General features: G+C 42.0%; 1 protein-coding gene across 4 annotated transcripts; it reads right to left on the bottom strand.

Annotated features, from left to right (window-relative positions):
* Positions 1–69: 69 nt before the first annotated feature.
* HS3ST1 (heparan sulfate-glucosamine 3-sulfotransferase 1) lies at positions 70–16700 on the bottom strand. Of its 4 annotated transcripts, none has more exons than XM_084857109.1 (2): positions 16363–16700; positions 70–2899 (listed from the first exon to the last, which is right to left on the bottom strand). In XM_084857109.1, the coding sequence occupies exon 2, from the start codon at positions 2782–2784 to the stop codon at positions 1858–1860; it is 927 nt and encodes a 308-aa protein (XP_084713235.1). In that variant the 5' UTR covers positions 2785–2899; positions 16363–16700; the 3' UTR covers positions 70–1857. The 4 variants fall into 4 exon arrangements, with proteins under 4 accessions (XP_084713235.1, XP_084713237.1, XP_084713236.1 ...); XM_084857111.1 differs by having other exon boundaries at positions 70–2812; positions 16363–16694; XM_084857110.1 differs by lacking the exon at positions 16363–16700 and adding an exon at positions 15906–16272.
* Between the last annotated feature and the right edge of the window lie 830 nt (positions 16701–17530).

Raw genomic sequence — 17530 nt, 5'->3', positions numbered from 1 at the left:
TTTTAAAAATAGCCTGCCAAACATTCAATATGACGGAGTAAGTTACATCACATACTCTAAAGCCACTGTTCTCAAAACCTGGTGTTTATGACACATACAGAGGTCCACAATTCCTAGAGAAAGAACAAGTTCCTGCTTAATCCTTCAGGAGGCCAACTTAGCCCCCATTTATGAATTGGTTTAGCATTCTGCCTCCTGACACAATGTTTACCGACTAATTTTGTGGCTGATAAAGCAAACTCTTCATAATAGTTTTCAGAGGACTATGTTTCCTTATAATACCTCTGTTTCAGGATGCAACAGCCCCATCCCTTTTCTACTGCAAGGTCACGTCCCTTGCCTTTGACTACAGCAAATTCTGTCAGTAGTAGAGATGTGAAGGCCTGGGAAAAACTGGATTCTTTAAAAAAAGAAAAGAGGTTTTCCCATTTTTTCCAAGGGCCATTTTTGTTTCTCCCCCTCCCCACATTGGAAAAATTTAACAGTTTTGGATTATGAAATATTTTCTTTTAGAATTTAAGACAAAGTATATATATTGTTACCCAGCCTTTACTCCCTGCAAAATGATTTCTAAAAACTATGTAATAAGAACACTTTTATAGAAAGACTAGAGATGCAAAATGTCTGGAAATAATGAAGCCATGGGGAAAATATTTTTAATCCTCTGTAAGATTCCCAGCATAGTTAATTCTTTCATTCCTTATTAAAATTGATTTAAAGTATATTTTACTGATAAACATTTATGCTGTTTCCCAACATGTGATTAGAGTCACCACTGTGCATTCTTGACAGTAACTGTGCATTCTTGACAGCTTTGATTTTGTTCTATGATGCTGTAGCAGTCATTTAATGTAGTTCTAACCTATTCAGACAATAATTACAAATTTACTAAGTTTACTTTTAAAAGTTTTAAAATATAATAACTTTATGAGCAAACTAACTTATAAGTTAGTTTGCTCATAAAGGCTAAATGTTATATTATGTTCCTAAAGCAGCCCTCCCCAACCTGGTGTCCTCTGGATGTTTTGGGCTATAGTGCCCAGCATTCCTGTCCATTGGCCATACTGTCCGAGACTGATGGGAGCGAAAGTCCAAAATATCTGGAGGGTACCAGGTTGGGAAAGGCTGTCTTAAAGCAACAAAGTGACTTTAGATCTGTAGAGTGCTAAAAAGAAAAAAAAAAGTATTGCTAAGTTTTCAATTTTTCCAACATTTCCAATTTTTCCACACTCCCCACCCCCAGAAAAATAAGGTTTTTTTTCCCATGGCCTCAAAATTTCTGGAAATGTTACATCTCTAATCAGTAACTCCACCTTCTGTAAGGGATAGATCCAGCCACTTTCTTCTTGACCCAGGAAAGTTTATGATGAAAAACTTTGAAAATCCCTGTCAATACAATACTGTTCATAAAATTCCTATTAATAAGTTATCACTTATAAAATTGGTTAAAGGGCCTTTGTGTTACCATGACACCTTAGTTGAAACTCACCAGCATAATACCACCCTAACGAGGATCTTATGCAGTGTCCTCAAAACCTTGGATTTGGGGGAAAAGGGGAAACAGATGTTGTATTTTATGACATTTGTATTTTACATATATACACATATTTAAAAGCCACAATCTCAAGACTTTCTTCCATGAAATATTTTTGTTTTTTCATATTCATAATACAGTGTTAAACAACTATGAAAAACATTACAAAAAGATTTTTTAATTTAACAAGTAGAAAAATATTACTAGCTTATATAGCAGTTATAACCCTCATATTATACAGAAGTATTGAATGGATTTTCAAATAAATTATAGTTGAAATGCCCTCATTTTCTAAATGTACTCTCTATGACTTAATACCATATTCAGTGCCAGTCAAATGTTCTTCCAATAAGCTCAAAGAATTTCTGATTAGGTTCGTGAAAATATCCATACAGTTTTTCAAGTAAAATTGGATCTACTTTGGGGTGTGCTCTTCCTTTTGACTCATGTAAACACCTGTCCCTACCACTGTCTCTTAGGCAGTAAAAGCCTTTTGTTTTATTGAAATAAAAGTTTGAAGCATTTATCTGAGGTGACAGCTTTAAAAACCTTTCTACTTTAACTATTTCTGGGAAAGGATCTTTGATAAGCTTGTCCCCATCCACAATGTGAATGTGATCCAGAGGAAAATACTTCAACCAGTTTTGCATGTGAACATAATACAAACTCCTGTTTATTGCCTTGTAGTTCATATTGAGTTTGCCATCTTTAACTAGGAATTCTTCGATGGAGGGATACAGCTTATGTTTTTGCCTGTGATTAAAGAAGACTTGTGTATAGTCTGACAATACCCTCTCGGTTGGGTCTCGTAAAATAAGAAGCAATCTGATAAGTTTGTTCATTCTATAAACTCTTTCAGGCACTTTGGGCGAGGTGAAATATGCCGGGGTTTTCTCCACTGTTATCTGGTGAGGACAAGAGAGTGGCATTTGGTTAATATACCATTGGAATCCATTTCTATAATGCTCTTCCCAGTCAAAGAAGTGGACTTCACTTTCTGCTGCTGCTATGTCTGGATGGAGGCTCAACATCTCTAGTAAGGCTCTTGTTCCACCTTTCCGCACACCAATGATGACAGTCTGTGGAAGTTGCTGGAGTGTCCCATTAGGACTTATACATTGTTTGAAGTCACTTTTCTTAAAGGGCCCTTTCTGAGCAGTAGTCTCAGCCTTAGAGCTGGTAGCTGGTCGAGAAGGTACTGCCTGAGGTTGCACAATAAGCAGTGCTGCTCCCAACAGAAAAATGGCCATGGCAGAGGTCCAGTCTTCTTTCACACTCCTAGCAAACAGTACACGAAGAGACCATCATGAGGAAGCTGAGATCCTTTTTTTCAATGACATACGTATTTCTTAAGCAGAATATTCACTAGGTACAAAAAAGAAACAGGTTAGAAATAGCACTTCAAATAATGCACCTATGCTCTGTTATAAGTTTGGGTCCATATCTTAAGAGGATAACATGGTGGTTTTTATTAAATAGAGTTGTAACAACAAGCAATTCTTTGCTGGAACTCTCTCAGCCAGTCCAGGCTCCACCCCGTCACCCCACTCTCCAGGGATGATCTCCAAATTCCCATCCCAATGTTTCTTGTAAGGAAATGTATCTAAATTACTACAATCACTACATGATCAATATTATTTTTACGTTAACATGAGATCTACGTTAACATGAGATAACATTTGGTCTAATTTTCTTCCACTTATAAATATTCAACCCCCGCCCCTAGAGAAATATTGGTAGTTTTTCGTATTCCTCATGCATTAAACATACATTTTGAATGCCATAATTTCTATTCCAGGTTTTTAATGGGGCTTCACTGGTACAAGAAGGGAATATGTTCTGTGCTTGGATTCTTACAAACATGTTTTATATGGAGCAAAGGTAGCTGTATTGGCCAAAAGAAAAATGCAAAAAGACCCCCCCCCCAAATCCATGTCACCATAATACCTTTATTAGGCCAACTCAAGGGTCACAAAATGCTGTGCAAGATTTTTTGTTTCCTGCCTCCTAGCTGAGCAGAGCAGAGGAAGCTGCTTCAGCTGGTCTAGCGGCTATACAAGCAAGCAAGCTCCCAGAGAACGCGCCATCAGGGTGAGTGAACAGGGCGAGCAAACAAGAGTTGGCCAAGGGGGTTGCAGTGGAAGAGGAGACAAAGGCAACGAGCAGGACTCTGTTTTTAACCCCCAGTGAACAGAGGACAAAGCACAGGCTATTCCAGTACAATCAGAAAGCTAGAAACAAAAAGGGAATAGAGACTATGGAAAGAAAAGGCTCTCCAGTGGTAGTGACCTGCAAGGTCTGTGCAATGTTTGTTTGCCTGCCTGAGATCAACATGGCCTACATGTGCAACAAGTGCAAGTTCTGTTAGAAGAAAAAGTAAGAGGACTGGAGTAGTGAGTGTCAACCCTCCATGGAATAAGAGAAGACAAAGAGTTTTTGGACAGAACGGTGGAACTACAGCAGCAAAGTGAAGAACAGAAGCTAGAAGAGCAACAGCAAGGTGAGGCAGAAGTGGAAACTGCTGAGGTGACGAGAAATGAAGTAGAGGATACTCCTTTGAAAAGGGTGACAGGAGCAGAAGAACTAGAAACCACTCTACACCAGTGGAACTATGGAACCATTTCCAAGTACTTGAGGATGAGACCAGAGGGCAGCCTGCAGAGAAAGAATTACAGGGGAACCTGCATGAGAGCGACCAAGAGGCAGAGGCAATGAAACCACAGCCTACAACAAGAAGGAGAGAAGAGTAGTAGCGGTGGGAGATTTCTTGCTGCATGGGATTGAAACCCAAGTATGTCATGAAGACCCATGGACTCGCCAGGTATGCTGTCTCCCAGGAGGACAGATTATAGATGTGACTGAAGGGTTGCCTACATTCATAAAGCCCACTGACAGGTATCCCTTTCTTCTCATTCATGTAGGAACAAATGATACCACCAAGTGGAGCTATGAAGAAATCATGTAGACTTGATCAATCAGACTTGACGTGATTTCTTGGGAAGGAAACTCAAGAACTTTGGGGCCCAGATAGTTTTCTCATCCATCCTTCCAGTAGTTAGAAGATGGATAGAAAGGGAAAGAAAAATACTCGGGGTGAATGCCTACCTACGAAGGTGGTGCTGACAAGAAGCATGATGTGGTAGTAATTCAATTTCCCGATATTTGTTGAAAGACAAATTCTGCAAAACATGGCCCCTCCAAGAGATTCCTGACTTGTGTTGCTGATAACTTCCTCCTACAGAAAGCAGAGGAAGGAACTAGAGGATTAGCTATCCTTGACTTGATCCTAACCAACAGAGATGACTTAGTGGATAAAGTAGCAGTTACGGGAACTCTGGGGGAAAGTGACCATGTTATACTTGAGTTCTTGGTTCTAAAGGAAGCAAAAGCCGAGTGTAGTCATATGTGTACTCTGGATTTTAGGAAAGCCAATTTTAATAAACTCAGAACACTGATAAGTAAAGTCCCATGGCAAGCGACTCTAATGAGAAAAGGAGTCCAAGAGGGTGGGAGTTTTTAAAAAAGGAAATTCTAACGGCACAATTACGAACAATTCCAACAAGAAGAAAAGGTGGAAGACAACAGAAGAAGCCAATGTGCCTTCACAAAAAGCTTAGAGATGACCTGAAAACAAAAAAACACACATATCGGAAGTGGAAGGAAGGACAAGCAACAAAAAAAGAGTACAGGCAGGTAGCACAGAATTGCGGGGGTGGCGTCAAGAAGGCTAAAGCTGAGAACGAGCTGAGGTTAGTGAGGGATGCTAAAAGCAACAAAAAGGCTTTCTTCAGATACATGCATAGTAAAAGACAGAGGAAAGAAATGGTGGTTCAACTATTAAATAAAGATGGCAAAATAATAACAGATGACAAAGAAAAGGCAGAAGTGCTCAATTCCTACTTTGGCTCAGTCGTTTCTTCTCAGTCTATGAGCCCCCTGGCAAAGGTGAAGTACAAGCTGAAGGAGCAGGATTGCAGCTTGAGATCGATAGGCATATGGTCAAGGAACACTTAATTACTTTGAATGAGTTCAAATCTCCAGGGCCAGATGAACTGCACCCTAGAGGAATAAAGGAAGTGGCAGAAGCGCTCTCAGAACCACTGTCTATTCTCTTTGAGAAATCATGGAGGACGGGTGAAGTGCCAGATGACTGGAGGAGGGCTAATGTTGTCCCTATCTTCAAAACGGGTAGAAAGGAGGAACCTGGGAACCACAGACCAGTCAGTCTGATATCAATCCCTGGGAAAATTCTGGAGCAGATGATAAAGCAATCCATCTGTAAGCACCTTGAAAACAACGCAGTGATGACTTGAAGGCAACATGGATTTGTCAAGAACAAATCCTGCCAGACTAATCTGATCTCCTTTTTTGATCAGGTAACCTCCCTTGTGGACTGTGGGAATGCTGTGGACATAATATACCTTGACATCAGCAAAGCTTTCAACAAAGTGCCCCATGATATTCTGATTAGCAAACTAACTCAAAGTGGGCTAGATGAAACAATGATCCAGTGGATCCACAGTTGGCTATAGAATCAGACTCAAAGAGTGCTTATCAATGGGATCTTCTCAAACTGGGGAGTGGTGATGAGCGGGATACCACAGGGCTCAGTCCTGGGCCCAATGCTCTTCAACATAGGCTGGAGTGCTGGGCAGAAACCAACAGAATGACATTTAATAGGGATAAATGCCAAGTTCTGCACCTAGGAAAAAGAAACCAAATGCACAGTTACAAGATGGGGGATATGTGGCTCAACAATACTACAAGTGAGAAGGATCTTGGCATTGTTGTCGATCACAAGCTGAATATGAGCCAACAATGTGGTGTCGCTGCAAAAAAGGCAAATGCTATTTTGGGCTGCATTAATAGAAGCATCGCTTCCAAATCCCGGGAAGTACTAGTTCCCCTCTACTCAGCACCGGTTAGGCCTCATTTGGAGTACTGTGTCCAGTTCTGGACACCACACTTGAAGAAGGATGCAGACAAACTTGAGAGGGTTCAGAGGAGAGCAATGAAGATGATCAGGGGACTGGAAACAAAGCCCTATGAGGAGGCACTGAAAGAACTGGGCATGTTTAGCCTTGAGAAGAGAAGACTGAGGAGAGATATGATAGCACTCTTCAAGTACTTGAAAGGGTGTCACAGAGAGGAAGGCCAGGATCTCTTCTCGATCATCCCAGAGTGCAGGACACCGAATAATGGGCTCAAGTTACAGGAAGCCAGATTCTAGCTGAACATCAGGAAAAACGTCCAGCCTGTTAGCAATATGACAATGGAACCAATTCCCTAGGGAGGTGGTGGGCTCTCCCACACTGGAGGTGTTCAAGACGAGGCTGGACAGCCATCTGTCAGGGATTCTCTGACTTGGATTCCTGCATTTAGCAGGGTTGGACTCAATGGTCTTGTCGGCCCCTTCCAACCCTACTATTCTATGATTCTATGATCCTATGAAGCTGGACAGCCACTTGTCAGGGATGCTTTGACTTGGATTCCTGCATTGAGCAGGGTGTTGGACCCGATGGTCTTATAGGACCCTTCCAACCCTACTATTCTATGATTCTATGATTATAAACAGAAGTAAATTAAGGGCTTTTCTACCCTAGGCATTTATTGTGTATTCATCATTCCCTGCTCATGGTTGTTTATGGGTTCTTTAGATGACATTGTGACCCTCCAGTTTCGCTTCTGAGTCTAACTATCATTTTCTGCAAGTTTTTCTTAGAGCAGGGAAAATGTGGCATTTAATTGTGGAAGCGAAAGAAAGTGTGATTTCCTCTTGTGTATTTGTGCTATTCTGCTATACCACAGTGCCACCTACAGGTTATATAGTGGAAAAACAGTTTTCCAGCTCCAAGGAACCTGTGTGTTTTGCCTAAGGATGGAGATGGTTATTAAGGCACAGTTGCATTTTATATTTTCAAGAATGGAGAATCAACCATTGTTTCGTCTTCCCAGCCACCCTTGGGAGGGTCCCACGTGCAGCCTGAATGCTTTGCTAATTTTCCCCAAATCAGCTTGTGCATGTGAATCCCTGTAAACCGTTAATAAATGTGCTGTTGTGGTGTTATCCTCTTCATCCTTGTCTGAGTATGGATCTCTCTGGGTGGGAATTGCCTTCTTAGCAATAGACAGTCTATTTGCCAATGTCTAAAGATTGCTTATAAGTGAATGCGTGGGTCTCGTCAGAATGTGCATGATTTTGTACACGTATCTATGGGAACATAGCCAGTAATAGAGTGTTAGACTGGGCCCTAGCCCTCACTCAGACTAGATCTGTCTGGGCTCTAATCCCCACTCGGACATGAAGCTCACTGGGTGACTTTGGGTCAGTCACTGATTCTCAGCCTGACCTATATCACAGGGCTATTGTACAAATAAAATGGAGAGAAGGGGATCATCTAAGCCATCTTAGGTTCCTTGCAAGAGGAAAAAAGATGGGATATAAATGTAATAAAAAGAACACCTCTGTAACTGGTAGAGCCAAAATTGAATTTCTGCAGCCTCCTCCCACCATCCTCCTTGAGACTGTAACCAAATGCAGACTCCATCTGTCACTTTCCCCCCTCTCTTTGCTTAAAAAAAACCAAAACATTACAGCAATATGGATTTTGGAAATTCTTTTAAAATGTTTTATTATTATTATCAATGTGGACATAACCAATTTGGGTCTCCTATATAAATATTTTGATCCAATTAAAAAAAAATCCAGAGGGATAGCCATATCAGTCCATTGCATCAAATACAGCAAAGAGTCTTGTGGCACCTTAAAGAATACATACAAACATGTTTATTGTGCCATAAAGCTTCTTGAATTTCTTGAAACATACATGCACACATGCATGTGCAGCTCTAATTCACAATAAATATGTCTTTAAAGTGCCACAAAATGTTCTTATTTTCTTACTACTTGAATCTTTACAGTATCATTACAGTCATTTTATGAGCTCAAAATTAAGGCCAAAATTGATGTGACATTCATGATCAGGATGGCCTATGTATTTTTAAAAACATTTAAAAACATTATTTTAGCATATTTATATCCCACCCTTCCTGGAGTTCCTGGTGGCATAGGCGGAGGGTGCAATTTATACTTTTAATTAATAAATAGTTCCTCGACTTTCATTTTTTCCATGCAACAACCCTGTGAAGTAGTAGGTTAGATTAAGAGATTGTGACTGGCCCAAGGTCACCCAGTCAGCTGCATTTGAACATAAGAAGAGCCATGCTGGATCAGACCAAGGGTCATCTAGTCCAGCATTCTGTTCACACAGTGGCCAACAAGCTGTCAACCAGGGACCCACAAGCAGGGCATGAATGCAACAGCACCCTTCCACTCACATTCGTCAGCAACTGGTGTACATAGGCTCACTGCCTCTGGTACTGGAGATAGCACATAGCCATCAAGACTAGTAGCCATTGATACTCTTTTCCACCAGGAATTTGTCCTAACCCCCTTTTAAAGCCATCCAAACTGGTGGCCATCACTACTTCCTGTGGCAGCGAATTCCATAGTTTAAATATGTGCTGTGTGAAGAAGTACTTCCTTTTATCTGTCCTGAATCTCCCACCAATCAGCTTCATGGGATGACCCCGGGTTCTAGTATTTTGAGAGAGGGAGAAAAATGTCTCCCTATCTACATTCTCCACACCATGCATAATTTTGTACACCTCTATCATGTCTCCCCTTACCCTTCTTTTTTCTAGGGATGTATGGAACACTCACCTGCCGTTCCAGTGGGGGGGTCCGCGGGGGGGGGGAGGTGATCCGTCCCTCCCCCCCGGAATCTGTGCAGGCTGGCTCCCAGCTGCATTTAGGCTAATCTCCTAGCTTTACGGCCGCAAATGGCACCCACTACGCCATTTGCGTCTGGAGACTCACCCTGCCCCAGTGATACGCCTCACTGGGGTCTGTGGCGGAATTCTCCCCCATCCCTACTTTTTTCCAGGCTAAACAATCCCAGCTGCTGTAACCTTCTCTCGTAGGGGAGATGTTCCAGCCCCTTGATCATTTTACTTGCCCTTTTCTGCACCTTTTCCAGATCTACAATATCTTTTTTAGGTATGGTGACCAGAACTGTACGCAGTATTCCAAGTGTGGCTGCACCATAGATTTGTATAGGGGCAGTATGATGTTGGCAGTTTTATTCTCCCCCCCCCCTCTCTCTCTCTCTCTTTTATATAATAATTTTTATTTTTTTTAAACAAAAGAAAAACAAAATACAACAACAACATAAACACACAATACACATACACTAAAATATCTCTTAAGATTCTAAGATATCAATTTTGGCTCCCCTTACACAACAAATTCTTATTATTATTCTCTACTTCTTATCTTAGTTGTATATCATACATTGAGCTCACAGACATTATCTCATTTTTGGCAGTTTTATTCTCAATCCCTTTTCTAATTATGCCTAACGTGGAGTTTGCCTTTTACAGTGGCTGCACACTGGGTTGACATCTTCATTGAGCTGTTCACCACAACCCCAAGATCTCTTTCTTGGTCTGTCACTGCTAGCTCAGATCCCATCAGGCTATACTTGAAGTTGGGATTTTTTGCCCCAATTTGAACTTTGGTCTTCTCAGTCCTGATCTGACACAACCCTCAGCGCACAGCCTGCATGCAACCCTCAGTCCAGTGAAGGATGTAGAGCCATGGGGAACACACCAGACTTTTCTTTGTTAAAGCAGAACTAACAAGGGAAACTCTTCCGTTATCTCCAGTCTCTCCTGAGAGACTGGAGAGAAGGGAAATATTTCCCTTGCTATTTCTAAGAAGTGAAGCCCTTCCCTTATTTCTAATCTCTGCAGCAACAGGAGGGCCCCTATGATTCAAATATCATTCTCATGTGTACAACTAAAAACTCTCAGTGACAAAATATTCTGGTAAAAAATGTTTTTGTGCCTCCCACTGTTCATTTTAAAAACACTTTAGCCTGAAAGTACTTTTTATGATGGTTGTACTGCAAGTTCTGTTTCTCTGCTGGCAGGGTTTTGAAGCCACAAATAGTCCAATATGTAAGTGTTCTCTTGAATAGTTTAAATTTAGAAATTATGCATTTCTGAATAGAACATTTCATACCAAACAAAACCTGTCTAAATGTTCATTCTATTCCTAGGGGAGGTCGTAACTTACAGAATCCATATGTCTAAACAGGATAGCATAATTTACCGGAATATGTAATTATAGAAGAAACAGCGAACAACCTATTTTTCACCTGGTCCTTGATATCAGAGGAGGGGAACTTTTTTTCCAGACCATATTACAGTGATCTTTCGGGGTCTGCATTCCACCAGTGGGTGGAGGCAGAGCCAAAAGTGGGTGGAGTTACAGTTGTTTCATATATGGAATGGACCACAGGAATAGAAATGAAATAAGATTGTTTATATTGTTCTGTTTTATTATTTTAAATACTAATTTTGATATTTACTTTAATATGATTTTAAAATATTCTTCTCACAGGGATAAAAACGGTTTATCTTATTTTTATGTTTTATTATTTAAATGTTCATTTTATTATTTATTTATTTATTTGAACCTCACTTTTATAGAAATGTTAAAGGCACATTAGAAGTATTTTTAATAAAGAAAACATATTAATCACACTGAAAAGGAGAAAAGATGGGGAATAGCAATGAGAGACTGGAATGACAGCTGTTGGGACCCCTGAGATTGTAATCATTTATCTATTTTGGAACATTTAGAATGACAGCCCTGACCTGGATCAGGACCACTGCATGCAGAGAGGTTAAACCTTTCCCCCACCCACTTGTTTCCTGAAAGCGCCCCCCCCACTATGTGGTGCTGAATTTCAGGAAGCAAGTGGCTCGGGGTGGGTAGGCTTAACCCTCCACTTCCCATGTACAGTGGTCCCAACCTGCCTATTTTAATCTGCAAAGTTCCCCTACTTATTTTAGCTATTTTTTCCCTCTGCCTTTGAGATCGGAAATAATTCTGGTTGCACTTCCCAGACCAATATGCAGATTGGAGCACCGTATGCTTTGGGTTATGTACTTCTCCAAATTTTGCAATGCAGTACCTGGCTCAAAAACTGCATATATTAGGGAAAGTTGCTAACAAAAATAAATGTAAATTTTCGTGCATTTTTTTTTAAATTAGCAGGCTGATGCGAAAATTGTATGGAACGGACATGACTGAATACACACAAAACTTATTTGTCCATCCCTAGTTATGGTGAAATGTGTGTATATGTCGGGTGTGTGTGTGTACACATTTGTAGAAGTGGATGAGTTCAGCACTCCCTTCCCTCTCTACAAATGCACACACAGACACACACACGTGCTTCTGGAGCACGTATCTGCAGAGGCAACATGCAGTTCCACCTTGAAATATGGTACACTTCCCACACATTTATCTGGATATGTGCCTGCACGCACTAGTATACCCCCTTTCCTACTTTTCCCAAATTCCAAGCAGAATATAATAAAATGTAAACTAATCCACTATATCAAATAACAAACTATGTATAGATATAATATGTACACAGTGTAGATATGTACATATCATGTACATATCTGCTTCATATACCCCCAAACGGTCACAAATATTCAAACCCAATGAAAATCAAATTCTTTCCTGATTCCACAATGTATCCATTATGCAATATATTTATTTGTTCAAACCCAAAAGGTTATTAAAAAAAAAAGACATTGAGGAAGTAAAAATGTTCAAAGCCTTTTCTCTTTCCCAAAGGCTCACCTCCCTAGAGTTGTGACTCATCATGGTATTTTATAATAAATCCTTTGTCAGTTTCCTAGGCCCATTTGTTCATTTTTTAAAAAACACTGGTAGTTTGCACAACCATCCCCAGCATTTCCATTAGGTTGCCTAATCTTTCCTGGCAGCCCCTCCAGCTTAACTGAAAAATTATGACCTGACCACTAATGCTCACCAATGATAAAAAATAGTATTTGAGAGAGTTGCTTCAGAAAATCTGGAACAAATGATCCTGAAAAAACTACAGCAATTCTATGTAGCTGAGTAGGAAATTCAAATGCAATTAATTTCTTTGTTAATTATTATACCTGTTTCTTTGCTATTGGAACAATATATTAAGATACAATGACGTTAGAACTCAAATGTGGAGTCTGAAGCTATTTAATCATATTCTTTTTCAACTGAGGAGTGTTTTAACTGTTTGAAATCTTATTCCCCCCCCCGTCCTCAATCCATTAATGCACAATATCTATTTTATTGTGATCTTAACTGTTGTTTGATATTAATTTGTACTTTAGTACATTAAAAAAATTAATACAGAGATCAGTCTGTCATCCTAGTCTAAGCCAATCAAGAAACTAAGCAAAGTACAGAAAGTGTACTGTAGAGAGCAATTCTACACCTACTCCAGCAACCCTATTCTAAGTATTTCACTGGAATGTTTGGTTACAGTGCCAGAATAGCATCTCTGCAATGACTGGCTAATGCAGTGGCTTTTACACTGTGCTGCTGCAACAGCAAGTATGTCCAATTCTATACATTTTTGCTGTTAAACAGGTCATAGGGGTGATTTTCACCTATAATGGAAGAAAGCTTAATGTGCAAACTATATAATTCAAACAGAGAGCCAAATAAACTACAAAGGGTATTTCTTCACTATCTAATGCCCAATTCATAAGCTACCATAAGCAGTATGATAGCTGACTAAATACATACATACTGCTTCTCTGAGGCCTGCCTTCACTTTGCTTTGGCACGTAGAAGGCTATGTGAGCATGTGAGGTTACCCTAATGCTATAACAACATCCCACATCATCTTCATGAGAGTGATGCCAGCACTGGAGGTAACAATATAATTAGGGTGATCCCAGATTACCCGACCTTCCATGTACTACTGAGGTCACCATGGAGCTAGATCATGAGGAAACATTTTATTGTTTCCCTGCCACTGCACGGAGGCTGCAATCCTAAACCCACTTACCAGAGAATAAACCCCATTGAACTCAATGGGGTTTACTTCTGAATAGTTATAAGACTGCACTGTACTGCATTAATAGGACCTAAATCAAGATGACTTTAGGGCCAAATTGTATGCCATTACACAGCTGCATCACACAGTCTATATTCACATCTGAATGAACTGTCACTGGTGGGTTCATGGTACTGGTACGTTGTTAAAGTTAAGCAGGTATCAGCCAGGGTATATATGTAATAAATAAATGAAGTTTTGCACATACAAAGAATGTTAGTTTAGAAAAGTTCAGCCAGTTTTAGAGGAAGTTGTGGGGAAAACCAGAAATATGAATTACACTTAACTAAAATGTAGAATAATTTAAAGGAAAATGAAGCCATGAATAAGACATGTAGTCAGTGCAGTTTATTTTCATGTTTGAGACATGATGGCATTGGTTGTAATCAGTTTTGACACACACCTTTAAACCTTCCCTTCCCAGTTTCAACAAAAAGTAATTTGGTATTTATACATATGCTGGTTCTGTCAAAGTAGCCAAATAAACAGAACATCTTGTTTCTCTTTCTCTTTCTGAGAGGGGATTATGAGTTTTACCGAATCCTCTGTTCCACTCTCTTTGCCTCAAACACATCAGACTATATATATAAAATCGGGGATGTTATCTCCTTTTTGTGGTATTGTCTGGCATATCAAGGATATTTGAAAAAGATAAAACCAGATTACCAAAGGAGAGAAATAATATAAAAAACTGGAAATAATTTTGTATCAATGAAAACAATAAAATTTGATTTGTTATTTGTTAACTGTTATTTCACAGTTTCTGCCTGCTAATACCATAAAGACTTAATTTATAGAAAAGAGGACATAGGAAGCTGCCTTATACCATTGGTTCATCTAGCCCTGTGTTATCTATTTCCAGCAGCTTCCCAGGGTTTCAGACAGAAGTATTTCTCAGCTGTATCTGGAGATACCAGGATTGAACCTGGGGCCTTTTGCATCTAAAGCATGTGCTCCACCACTGAGCTGTGGTCCTTCCTCAAAAGTGCCCCACCAGCAGGGAGCTGGTATTGTGTACACCACTGGGGGAAGCCCACTACAGGGCCCAGGTAGTAGAGGATGCTTTTGATCTACTGACCTCTGGGTTGCGGGCCAAGCATGCTCCCACTGCACCACTCTGTTGCTGGTGGCCAAGCATCTTGCCAGCTCTCATGAATATGAAGAATCACTTCCATATCTGAATGGGAATTATATTAAAGCAGTCCTCATGTATTTTTCACTCCACCTAACAAAGCAATTTAAGTCTTACTCAAGAATTCAAGTTTCCCAGCATATTTTGAAAGACAATATATTGAACGACTTGTGAAAAGAATGAGGAATTTGAACTTCTCCTTCTGTCATCTTCTTAGTCAGAATACTGAATTATCTTATACAGCCCATGAGGAATACACACACACCCAGCATGTACTTAGGGTGGAAATGTGCAGCATAGCGACTTCCACACAGAACAGAACTAAGTCTGAATGTACCTGAATGAAAGACAATCTTGCTAAGACTTCTTTTAGTATCACCAAGGAAGTGCATGGACCAAGTCCTGCTTTGGGATCTCTTTAAGACAGAACCAAGGATCCTGGGTGGGCTGTAAGGTGGGGCATACATTTGAAAAAGATTTAAAAAGTACAAGAAGCCTCTAGTCTGACATATCTGCGTTCATTACTTTCCAGTGAACCATAACTCTTAGGTATCTGTACTTATTGTCTGCCCTTAATGGGTCACAATTGTAATTAAGTTGCAAGAGCTGCAACCTCCCTGCTGCTAAAGTCCAAGTCATCTGCTTTCCAAGTGAGCTAACGTTCAGAGAGGGTTTCTCATCAGAGGGGATCAGACACAGAGCTTCTTCCTTGGCATAGGCAGAAGGATCTAGGTAGCTGCCAGTTGCCGCCAAGATTCCCTACTGCCCAAGATTTAAACATTTAAGAAAACCAGATGCAAATGAGGATGGGGCTCCAGTAGCCTAGTAGCTAAGGGTCTGAGCTATGAATCAGAAAGGCCCCACCCCACCCCCAATTCTTATCTTGTCCCTGCCATGAACTCATCAGGTGTTCTTAGGCAACCTGTCACAGCCTCAGTTCCCACTCCTGGCAAAATGAGGGAGTTGATATTGCTACATTATACGGCTGTTGTACAGACTGCAACTAGACAGTATATGTGAGGCACGTTGAACATTCTAACTGAAATAATAATAATAATAATATTGAAGGGAATTCTGACAAGTGCAGCTTCATTCACCCTATGACAAATTACACCTCTTCAATAAAATAAAATCCCTCCTCTGCGCCACACCTGAGGAGACTGGAGGAGACCTATTCTTTCTCAACTATGTATCTCGTTCCCGAAAGCGTTCTGCAATAAGGCAGCTGGGTACAAGCTGCTTGTCCTACCTATGCGGAAGGCGGAAACCCCAAAGTCGTCCCATTCCGCTGAAAGACGCCGCAAACAGAGGCAGCCCGGACTGGCCGCGCGCACAGGAGCTCTCCAAGCGGCATCCGAAGCGTCGCCGCCAGCTGGCTCGCCACAGCTCCCTCAGTCAGCTTCTGCCTCCTGCTTTTCACACGCTCCCTCCCCGTGAGGGTGCGCTGTATCCCCCCGGCTCTCGCCGCCCGTTTTGCTCCCCCCTCGAGCTATCTGTTCGCTGTATCCCCTCGCACCCCGCAGCCGGGCGCTCACTCTTGTGCTCCTTCTCGGTCATCCTGCTCAACGTCAGCAACCACCACCCCCAAATACCCTCATCATCTCTCACCCTCCTCTGAAATTACCTCACTGAATGCCGTAGTAGCTACGTAATCCCCCACCTGGTGCGCGCGCCCCAACTTTACGCCTCTCCATCCAGCGACCTACCTTAGGGAGGCTGCGCGCCATCCTGTCCCGCGCGGGGGGCTCGGCGGTTGCGTTGCGCCCTCAGTGCCACCCACTCCGGCGGCGCGCGGGGGCTGCGCTCGACGAAGAAGCGAAGCGACTGCCTCGCGCGCGTACTGAGCAAACCAGGCAAGAACTGAGTGGGCACGCGGCGGCGGCGGCGGGACTGCCCCGTGCCAAGCAGGCAAGGCGAGCGAACGCGACCTAATCCCAGAGGGGGCAGGAACAGGCAGCCAGGGCTGGCACAGAGGGAGGGGAAAGAGAGCGAGCGAGCGAGCGCCCGCTGCTGCCCGCCTCAGCCAGCTACAAACGCCGGCACTAGCCGCCCCGCCCCTCGCCACACATTATGGGCCTCCGCCCAGTCCGTGTTGCCGGAAAAGGAAGCCGAGGGCTTTTGTCGAAAGCGACGAGATACAGCCGGGGATGAAAGCGGGGTGTGCTCTGCCCAGAGAAAAGGTTCGAATGGTTCTCCAGTGCTGGACCCCACCTCAAAACTGCACGGTGGCGCTGGGCTCATGTGAGACCTTTTATCTCCTGCTCAACCTACATGACCTCAAGGTCCCGGGAACGGAACGGCCTCTTTATTAAAAAAGAAAGAACACCAAAAACAATGGCATGTATCAGAGACGCTTGAGAACGATAACCCTTGTAATATTATATTATTACTAGCCCTGTAATGCCCAGAACCCATCCAGAACAGAACAGAGTGGTTAATAGGGATGTCAGAGAATTTCGCCATGAATCTCGGGATGGCCGAATGCCAGCACATTCGGCCCCCCGAAATTGGTGGCGAAACGGTCTGCCACCCCCCCGCCTCTCCCCCGGGATGGGACTTGCCTTGGGCGAAACTTCCTGGCGGCGGCGGCTCCGGCGGTGGTTCGGCGGCGGCAGCTGCAGTGGCCGGTCTTCCGACTGGCTGCCACCGCCGCCATTTCCAGTAAAAAAAAAAAAAAGTGATAGGCTACGTAAAGATTTACGTAGCCTATCACGGCTAGATTTTTAAAAAATACCGTGATAGGCTACGTAAATGTTTACGTAGCCTATCATGGCTGATTTAAAGGGGAAAAAAACGCACATACGCAAATGGGCGCCGCCATTTGTGTTCCTTATTTTGACACGTCTTAGTCTACGTAAACATTTACGTAGACTA

The sequence above is a fragment of the Heloderma suspectum genome, chromosome 5 (genome assembly GCF_057233095.1).
Source record: "Heloderma suspectum isolate Gila_16-S chromosome 5, 16-S_ref, whole genome shotgun sequence".
In the NCBI taxonomy this organism is placed as follows: Eukaryota; Metazoa; Chordata; class Lepidosauria; order Squamata; family Helodermatidae; genus Heloderma; species Heloderma suspectum.
Note: the sequence above shows the minus strand (reverse complement) of the source record. Positions and strands in the feature narration are given on the sequence as shown.